We start from the raw sequence: 10778 nt of genomic DNA on the forward strand, positions 1-10778 counted from the left end.
CGTCCCATTCTCCTTATCTATCTAGATAATCGCACGGGCCTAGTAACAGTGTTGGTTTAGTTGATGTCCATTCCATTAACCCTTCTCCATTTGTGCCATCACTACACAAGTCCAAGCATCTCACGACAGCAACTTTCTGCATCCTCTTGTTGAATGAGTATCATATCAAGCCATGCTCCTGCTTAAGCACGGCAAGCTGTAGTGCTCTCGGGATAAAGTCCCTCCCTCCCCTGCTGTGTGCCTCGTCCTCAGACTCATGTTAGTCATCTGTTTCCACTCTCCACCATGTTGAAATGTAATTGCTTATTTATAAGTCATACCCTCTTATTTCTAAGCCTTCCTGCCAGCAGCTCCACATCCATGCTTCTTTACTAGCCAATGCTTACCATACCATTCTCCACCCTAATGCCACTTCTTTCAAGAAGTCTTCCTTTACTCCTCTTATATGAGTTAAATAGGCCTCTTATTTGAGCACAAAATACCTGCCAAGCTGTCATTATCTAAACTGCAAGCTCTTTGAGAACATGAATCAGATTTATCTAGCTTAACTTTGAATTTTTTTAAGGCTTAATATCTTTTTTGTTGTTTATTTGTTTTGGCTATTCTGCTGGTTTGTTGTTGTTTGTTTTTCCCAAAACACCATTTCTCTATAACTCTGGCTGTCCTGGAACTGTGTAGACAGAGTCTGTAGTCTACACCATGCTGACCTTTAACTCAGAGATCCCTCTGCCTCTGCCTCCTATATGCTGGGATTAAAGGTGTGTGTCAAAACTTAAGTAACTTTTCAACTTTGTGAAAAGTATTTTTAATAATCCTTACTATATTTTAAGGTAGTTTTTAATTCCATTCATTTTATCAGGTAATACAGCTTTCAAACCATCTTAATAATGATTATTTACATTCTACTGCCTAACATATTGACTCTATAACTTTTTTTTTCTAAAGCACCAAATGAGTCAACTAAATTACTCCTGGCCAAGAGTGAAACAGCCTAGGCTATAACCAGATCCCCTATGCTCTCCTGGTCATTGTAGTTCATCCTGTGTTGCAATATGCAGAAATGAGCATAGTCTGAGTTATTTTCACCTAGCATTTATTCTTTCTCCTATAATCCTGAGCACCATGCAAATGAACATCTTAATAAAAATTAAAAATAAAAGACTTTCAGGCTGGATGCATTTCTGGGATTTCATTAGAGCAAGTGCAAACAACTTGTTACAAATTCTTTTTTTGCATAGTCATAGTACCTGTGCATCTCAACAGAATTAAAGGAGCCCAAACACATGACCTAAAGCATAAAATAGCACAATTTGTGTAAAATGGAGAAAGCGTTTAGTTAACTTTGTACCTTTTTATGTTTTGAATCCAATCATTAATTTTACTGTTTTTTCTTCCTCCTTTTTTTTTAAAATTTTTCATTTTAGGGGAAAAGCTGATGCGATTCAGCTACCCAGATATTCATTTTGATATGAACTTAACGTATGAGAAGGAGGCTGAGCTGATGCAGTCTCATATGATGGACCAAGCCATCAACAACGCAATCACCTACCTTGGAGCTGAGGCCCTTCACCCTCTGATGCAGCATGCACCAAGCACAATCGCCGAGGTGGCCCCAGTTATAAGCTCAGCTTATTCTCAGGTCTATCATCCCAACAGGATAGAGAGACCCATTAGCAGGGAAACATCTGATAGTCATGAAAACAACATGGATGGCCCCATCTCTCTCATCAGACCAAAGAGTCGACCCCAGGAAAGAGAGGCCTCTCCCAGCAATAGCTGCCTCGATTCTACTGACTCAGAGAGCAGCCACGATGACCACCAGTCCTACCAAGGAAACCCTGCCTTAAATCCCAAGAGGAAACAAAGCCCAGCTTACATGAAGGAGGATGTCAAGGCTTTGGATGCTACCAAGGCCACCAAGGGCTCTCTGAAGGACATCTATAAGGTTTTCAATGGAGAAGGAGAACAGATAAGGGCCTTCAAGTGTGAGCACTGCCGAGTCCTTTTCCTAGACCATGTCATGTACACCATTCACATGGGTTGCCATGGCTACCGGGACCCACTGGAATGCAACATCTGTGGCTACAGAAGCCAGGACCGTTACGAGTTTTCATCACACATTGTTCGAGGGGAGCACACATTCCACTAGGCCTTTTCATTCCAAAGGGGACCCCTATGAAGAACTGCACAGGAAGAAATAACTGCACTTACAGTCCCACCTATCCTCAGATGGTGACACACTTTCTCCTTAACGCTGTCACTGTCTCTAATTCTTATTTTGTGGACAACGTGTCATTTGCTCTGCCTAATTACATTAAGAAAGAAACAAGAGAAAAGGGATGGGATGTTCACTGATGCCATGGCTTGTTTATGTTGTGGGCCTCTAGAGTAGTTCGTTTCTGCCATGCATCCATATTAAGGCCTTCCATGCTTTGGGGAATCATTGGGTTCATAGAGATTCACCTAAAATATTCTGATTTGCCATTGATGTTCAGGATTGTGATGAAAGACAGGAAAGCTTAGAGTTTTCTGGGTAGGACTTTGGCAATTTGAAACGGTCTAAGTAATTTTATTCTCAAAGATGTTTCAAAATGTAAACCCATTTTATTTTCTGTCCTTAGAGATCATGGAACACAAACACATTGTTATTTTCAATAACTGCTAGGATGAGTTGACTTGTTGTGGGTTCTATGTTTACCTCCCCTATGGAATTTGTAATTCAGTATGTTTTACACTGTATCATATAGTAAAACTTTTAAACTACAGGTAGTTAAGGGCCACTGCAATACATCTGAGGTCCTTTGATCTTATTTTTCTAAACTTGCGCACTGTTTTTCCATAGTTTTGATGACTGGCATTTTATAGACACCCTGGCAGCCTTACTTTTAACACCTGTAACAAATAGTATTTTTATGTAGTTTTCAAAATAACATATGGCCTAAGAGTGGGTAAGAGGCAGTCAGTAATTTCCAGGAAGAATTCTGCTTTTCACAATTTGAGATTTTTTTCTTCTAAGTTGTAATGCGATGGCAGCCTAGTATACATATTTGTTTCTAAAGGTGTGTTTACGATCGTCACTTTATCATCATTTAATCAGTGTTAACCAGTCAGCAGAAAAGTGTCATTAGGCTAACAGTAGGGGGAAATCCCACTCTGAGAACCCTTTTCTGGTATTTTTCTTCAAGCTGTGACCACTCAGTGTTCTATCCATAGTCCATTCCTCTTGACTTTTGGAATAGAAGATCTTAAGAAGCCTGGCTACCGGCTGCTTCCTTCTAAATCTTGGAGCAGGTAATTGGACCTGGACATGGTCACTTGAACCCTGGAAGGTCATTCATTAACTAGGGCTATTTATTCCACTATTTCTTCAGTAATAACAGTACTACCTTTGCTGCAGACAAAAGGGAACTTCTTTGTAACCTTAATATCACACTGCAGGTCAAACAAAAGAGCAACAAAATTTTCTTTTACCCTTCTTGGAGTTGAGAAAGTGATAGTCTTCAGGTAAAGGTCCTGCACTTTAAAAAAAGATTTTAAAAAATCAACTCTGTAAGTCCTTGTCAGAAATGCATCACAATCCCTTAGTAGAGAATTTTCTGTTTTCTCTTTATTTGCACAGGGCATATACTTCCATGTTTCATGTGCAGGTTTTAAGTTGATCTCTCTGAGTGCTTGGCTTTTTCTGTGGAGTCTACTGGCATTTGTGAGTGGGATTGGAGCACACTGTTCTCAAGTCAATAGGGAGAATGCATTTGGCAGACATACCTTGCTGCTTGTGTTTCACTAAACTAGCATGACCATGATTGGATTATCTGATAGCCGTTTGCAAATGCTGAAGGTCTGCTAAACAGTAACAATAAGTGTTCCAACAGACCCTCGAATAGGATGCTGAAGCCATGGGACTGCGGTGTGACCTGGGTAGTATCAGGAACTATTTACTGATGAGCAAGCAGTGTTCTCTTAACTGGCTTTGCAAGTTTCCATCTGTTTGCTTGAAGAACTTTTTAGCTCTAACATAGCTAGAGCTAGGTAGAAAAATTCTGACTTAGCTCTTTGACTGATCTCTATCTTAGTTATTTCTGGACAAATGTCCAAATGGATCCCTTACTTGTAAGACAATGCACCAAAAGAGAGATATAGCAAATGCCAACTGCTTGGTTTTTCATTTTCTGGGTTTTTTTTGCATCCCTCAGTAATTTGTGAAAACACAATTTGCTCAGGGAGAAAGCGTCTTGTCAAGACAATTACCCCCAGTTACCCTGCACACTCTGAATCCTAATGGAATGGCATTTGTGTTTAAATGAGGTAAACAATGTTAAGGCTTATGATTTTGTGTTTTTACTGCAATTTAACAAAGCATTTGGATGTCTGTCCATGTGTTCATAATTCTGGCCCTGTGAATTTCTCTCTCCTCACACCTACTGTATTAACAATCATGATCTACCTGCCCTAGGATTAAACTGAGTTTAGGTGTACCTAAAGATTTGTGGACACCCCTTTTGAAGATGGTACTAGCATCTTCAAAAGGTAGTCCCTACCTTTCTAATTCCATCTTAGTGGAAAACCTGATTTAGTCAAAAGAATCAGCTATGAAGGTGTATCTGCTGTACATATACACCGGCAGTTTTTTTTTTTAAGATGCATGACTCAAGGTACAGAAAAAAAAAACAGATGGCTCAGGTGTGACAGGAACAAATGAGGACAAGGTGAATTCAAACTTTCATTGTATGTCCACAATGAATTTTGTGGACATAGTGCTGTTTGAGGGACTCTCAAAGACTTTTTCACCAAAGAGAATAGGTGACACGGTAGCATCCAAAAATAAATGTGAGGGCCAGATACCAAATAAATCAAATTTGCATTAACACTTACAAGCCCAGTTTATTTAGGTGAGATTTAACAGTGGAGAAAGTACTTGAGGGGCATGAAAATGGGTTACCCTCTGCGTTTTCCAGTTTGGCAGAGATTTATCAGATGATTCTGTCCTAATTTTGCCCAGACTTCTTCTTTTGTGGTCACCAGTTCTTTCTGCAGAAACACACTGCCTCTCTACTACTGAGATGAATTGCTGTTAGAAAGGCTTTCCAGAACAGTGACCAGCACCGTGAGAAGCAGAGAGAGGCACGAAGCACTATCATTCAAACATTCCTTTGAGAGTTTTCTGAAGAAACGGGCAAATGGGGGCTGACCGTTGAGATTTAGTTTGAAGGGGCCTGTCTGGACTGTTTTAATGCATTACAGTTTGCAGGCACATGTGTACCACACATTCTTTTAATGAAGATTTATGAAAAGAAGCGGTTAGCATCACCAGATGTGTTACAAAAGCTTAGAATTAAGAGTACAGTTAATACATCAGCACTTAGGTCTACTTTACCAGGTTGTATTAAGAAATCCCGAAGTTTTCAGTGTGTCTTTAGGGCTGGTGGCAACTTAAATCCCATTTTTCCATTATCTACATCTGTGGGTAGCGGTGGAGAGAGTTGACTGGTGAAAATGTAAAGAAATACAGATTTTTTTTGAGAGGAAGAAATGCAGGAAATGATTTAGCAACTTTGTCTTGTATTTGTGCTTTTTGTGTCACAGTTGTGTACTTCACAAAACCTTGACTTTTGTGTGTCTTACATTTTGACTTTGTATTTCTCAAGTCTTACTTCATCTTATCTCCAAAATGGTAAGTTATGGTAGAAAGATAGGCAGAGGAAGCCGTATTGGACCAGGAAAGCTGCCCCTAGATTCAGGACAGTGCCTAGACTATCAGGATATCTGACTACACATTTTTTAGCCCTGAATTATTCATCTATTATAAAATTGTATATTTGTGGTCATCATCAGTTATATTTCACGTTATTTTAACAAGTACTGCCTGTGTGTATTCTACAGTAAAAGCTCCCCATATTCAAAAGGGAAAAAAATAAAGCAAGGGGTAAATTTAAGCATTGTGTATATATAAAAGTTATTTTATGAATATTTTAGTCTTCCAGTTTCTGCAAAATAATTAAAATATACAGTAACTGGTCTCTTAAATTCTAAATTTAATGTATTAAATACTTAAAAATTTTGCATTGGTGCCTTTTAAATATTCATTGAGAGTGTTGGTGAGCTGTTTTAGCTATACCACACTTTTACTGTGTATTTTTAAAAAACACATAAAATTTAAATACTCTATAATTCACCTTTGTGTTCTTAGCAAAAGAAAAAAAGAAAAAGAAAGGAAAAACTGCTAAAAGAATTTCCAAACTTTCAGCTGAGCTGGCAAAAGTGACAAGAAAATTTGAAACCAGATTTTAATCTTTTTAGCTTAATAATATTTCTGAACACTATTATATGATAGAGAAGAAGTAGAAGGCAGAGTCACATGACAGCAGCAAATGGAATTATGCTGTGTTTTTGCTTTATTCTTGAGGAAGAATATGTTTGCATCACACAGGGTTTCTTTGTAGAATTTGGGGTCAATAATTATAGTATTGTTTTGCATTTCTTATACCCAACTAGTGTTAATCTAGTTTTGGATCCTCTGACATCTCACCAGTGGTTGGTTTATGAAATAATGTGGAAATACAGTGCATTGTTTCTCCTTGAACAAAACAAAACACAGCACTTATGTCATATATCCCTTCTTGGAAGTGTCACCTCAGATGTTTAGTACAGGGTTTGTCTGTCACTTTTAGCGTGTCTTCAACTATGACAGCAGTTAAAAAATGAGCTGCTGGTTGTATAAAGTAGACATCATGTGACCAAGAAGCTGTAATAATGCTAGTGTTTCCTTCTGTCCTAGTATACTCTTAAGCCAAATTAATGACACCTTGAATATTTTTACATTTATTACAGAGACCTAAAATTTTGGAATTTCCACAAGGTTTTTATGTAACATTCTATTTCTAGTGGCTTTGTGTTCTCTTGCTGTACTGTGAGTTTGTGGGTATTTTTTCATATGCACTCTTAGAAATGAGTTCTTAATTCTATTTACGGTGTCTTTCTCCCATAATACTCCATTTGTATATGTTCTGTACAAGTTTGTTATAAATTCACCTTTATCCATATAAACAGTGGTACATGAACTACTAGTTTCCTAAGGTGACTTTTATATTATGAATTAATATGAAAATTTAGAGGTCATATGCTAAATCACAGTAAGTACAGAATAAAAACTTCCTATGGGTACAAATAAGCCAGTTTGCAGTGAATCAGGCCTTCAGTTTACCTCACATAACACATAGTAAGGAAATCTTGAACAGATGGAGGCCACTGAATCCACTACTATGCACTTACTAGGATATCACTGAGTTTCATTTACTGGAAATGCATTTTGAAAGGGAATATACTTTAACTGTAATGAGAAAAGGAATATAGGTAGGGGTGGCTGATATTTGGTTGATGTTTTGTTCTTTTTGAAAAGTTGTTGAAATTACGAAACTGATCTAAAAAAGGTTTTGGCTGTGGAGCACTTGAGATTTTGTATGTCGGTCATGTGCCCCCTTCTGTATGACTAAGTTGGGTTTTCACCTCCTTGGTTGTCACTTTGTCTCACATCTTTGTCTTCGCTCTGTTCACAGCCCTTCCATCATTGTCTTTGGATGTCTTTCTTGATGCTCCTAAGAGTTGAAAGAGGGGAGTCAACTCTGAACCTCTGATCCATTAAGTCTTAAAAATTTTTTTGGTAGTTTTAATTAGCTCTATAATCTGCTGGTGTATTTTTATACTCAAGTGTAGTTTTGTATTTTTAAAGCTTGGTTGGGTTGCGATGGTAGCCTATCTAATTCTTATTTTGCTTTATTATTAAATATGAAGCACCTAACATGACTCCAGAGATTCTGCAGAGTACATGTCTGGTTCCTGTTTGCTTGTATTTTAAAGATAGATATCTGCCCCCCCCAACACTTAGAAAGAGGATAAAAATGTAGAGTCTTAACTTTCTTCCCCTTGCAGGGACAAGTGCTTTAGCAGTAATATTCCAGGCTCGGAGGGGGTCTCCTGGCCCTTTGCTTCCTCAAATTTTAGACCGGGTGTTATTTGCAGTTTCAGAAGGGTTACTTCCACTATCTACTTTAACAGATATTCTTTCTGTCCATAAAAGTGCAATATCCCTCTTGAAGTCTTAAAAACTATGGTACTTCTTTTTTTTTTTTTTTTTTTTGACATGTCTTCCTTTTGCCAATGACAAAAGGAAACCGCTGGAAATTATAACATGTCAAAGGACATAACAAGCAAAGATGAAAACCACTCCACTTTCAAAAGATTAGAAAATGTAGAAACAAATGGCTTCTCTGACTTTCTAGAAGCTTCTTTTAGCCTAAATAAACTTTGAAATCATGAGTGAGAAGTGTATCTTGTCTTGAAATCTGAACAGACTGGATTTTTTTTCTCCCAATCTTGCCTAATGCTCTTAAGTTAAGTAACTAATATTTAATGTTTTTATTTCTTGTCCTTTTCGAAAATAGCACTTCAGTCAGGTTTAAATCCATATTACCTGTTGAAGAAAAAACTTTAAATGTTTGAAGCAGACCTGTTTTCATGCAGATTGAGAAATATCTTTTGTGTCATCCATATTTATATGCAGTGTGCTCTTTTCTTATTTTTAATACCTGTGTTCCTGTAGTAAATCTGCTGTAGTGTAAATACATGTTTTGTTAAAAAGTTACCATTTCTTTGACATTTCTTTTGAAGGCATTTACTGCATTTGTACAGTATGTGTCTTGGCTACTTACCTTTTTTTTTCTTTAACAATACCAAAGGTAATTAGACTATTTTAAGGACTAATTGCTTGTCAGTTTCTAGAATACTTTGATTTTTTAGAAGAAAAAAGGAAAAAAATCAAACCAGTAAACCTCATTTTTTCAAACTAATAATTTGGGGAAATAAAAACTATTGTTTAAAAAAGAATATATATATAAATATCTGTAAAATTAAAATTCCAGACCTTGTGTGTCAGGTTTGCTCAGTGTAATGTAGGGTTTTTGTTTTTGTTTTGTTTTTAAGGCTCAAATACCTCAGAAAATGGGGTTTACTGTGGAAATATTGCAACAGTCTCTGCAGCTGTGTGAGCTGTCACTTTGCTGCATACTGATTGGGAGACCTCCACTAAACAGTTTTATCACTGCAGACTAAAATGTGGGACTTTTCTTTGTTTTTAATGCACACACATACACGCTATGTGCGTGTAAGTGGGTACTGTGTATATGTGTGTGAGTGTTGTATATGCATGTGTGAACGTGTGTATGTGTGTACAACTGAAGAAGCTGCAGAAACTTTGTAATACTTTGTGAAAGGGTTATATTATAAAGGTTTGTACTGTCTGAGTGCACAGCTACTGGAATAAATTTAGCCAATCTCAGGAACAAGCATATAATTTGTCCAAGATTTATTTCTTCTCAGAAGTGTAAGTGCAGTTTTTAATTCTGTATATTATTTAATATTTTACCAATAAAATAAACTTCTGACAGAAACTGTTTGGTATAAAAATTTTCTGTTGAAAATTTTGTACAAAAACCCATCGCGCCAGTCACTGAATTGTGAATAATGGTTTGGTCATTATCATTTTGTGTGTGTGTGTGTGTCTCAGTCCTGTCCCAGAGCACTGATGTGTGTCACCTCACAGTCTCCACCTTAATGACTAGCTGCTCCACCACACTTTGCAGAGTATCCTATGGCAGAGAAGAGGGTATCACATGTTTTGTCAAGTATGACATCTCTAGTCTTCAGATAATTCTCATGTAATCCTCTTTTTACCTTTAAAATCCATCTGAGATATCTCCTTGTCAAAATCTCACTTCAAAAAAGACATCAGTCAGAAGGAAAGAAAAGTGTAGCTTACTCCAGATTTCCATTGAGTAACACATGTGGTCCAAGCTTTGTCCAGTAATCATATTATAAAGCAGAATTTCTTAGTAGCCACAACAGAATAAAAATCATTTTAGAAATCATGGAGTGAGGCATAGGTTGATAGTAGCATTAAGTAGGTTCGATTGCTAACTATGCTTCGTGTAGCTCTATGCCTCATGCCTCAAATTCCATAAGGACTGTATCTTTTCCATGAGAAGATTGTTCTATTACAAAGATAATTCCCAAGTAGAAATCTAAAATGGTCCAGATGACTGAAAATTCATTTTACTTAGCTTCAGCTATCTGCTTTGCTCTTGTGCCAAGTGATAAAGTCCTACACACATTTGAGATAGTTGTTAAATTTTCATTGGTACATATTTACAGAATCTGTAGATATTTGCAATAGTTCTCAATGAATTCACTTCCATATGTCACACAGAATGAGAGATAGTACAAATTCAAATGAACATGTGTAACCTCGACCAGATCATCTTTCAAAATAGAAGCCTATGGCTGGAGATGGGTGAACGGGAAATAGCAAGCAGAAAAAAACTTACCAAATTACTACTAGTACTACGTTTAGGAAAGGCCTTTCTCATCCAAACTGTTAGGCTCTGGTTTATCTATTAATGAGAGCCAAATCTTTTTTAAAAAAATTGAATGTCCCTTATGCTCTTGAATTTCACTGAAATCCAGTGAGAAGCAAGATGACATCTTGATATACTAATACTTATCAACATGCTCAAGGTAAAGGTCCTGTCCTTCAGGAAAAGTCACTTGATGAAACAGTTTCATAGAGTGTTTTAACAATGCCCCTTCCTGTTGTCCCTGCCCTAAATGTCAACAAAACCCCATAGTAGCCCTAAGGGAAGTTCCCAGTGTTCTTTATTTTCAACTGAAATTTGACAGGCTTTCACAATGCCTAAGGGAGGTGTTTGCCTAAACTTTCTAATGGACAA

General features: G+C 37.1%; 1 protein-coding gene across 7 annotated transcripts in view; it reads left to right on the forward strand.

The window, feature by feature from the left end:
• The window catches only part of Ikzf2 (IKAROS family zinc finger 2), a 150234-nt gene extending 140791 nt beyond the window's left edge, over nucleotides 1-9443 (forward strand). For all 7 annotated transcript variants that reach the window (XM_040753387.1, XM_021227403.2, XM_021227404.2 and 4 more), the window contains one exon: nucleotides 1425-9443. In XM_040753387.1, coding sequence (XP_040609321.1) covers nucleotides 1425-2149 — 725 coding nt within the window. In that variant the 3' untranslated portion in view covers nucleotides 2150-9443. The remainder of the gene's footprint in view (nucleotides 1-1424) is intronic.
• Nucleotides 9444-10778: the final 1335 nt, after the last annotated feature.

The sequence above is a fragment of the Mesocricetus auratus genome, unplaced genomic scaffold (assembly GCF_017639785.1).
Source record: "Mesocricetus auratus isolate SY011 unplaced genomic scaffold, BCM_Maur_2.0 Super-Scaffold_100010, whole genome shotgun sequence".
Taxonomy (NCBI): Eukaryota; Metazoa; Chordata; class Mammalia; order Rodentia; family Cricetidae; genus Mesocricetus; species Mesocricetus auratus.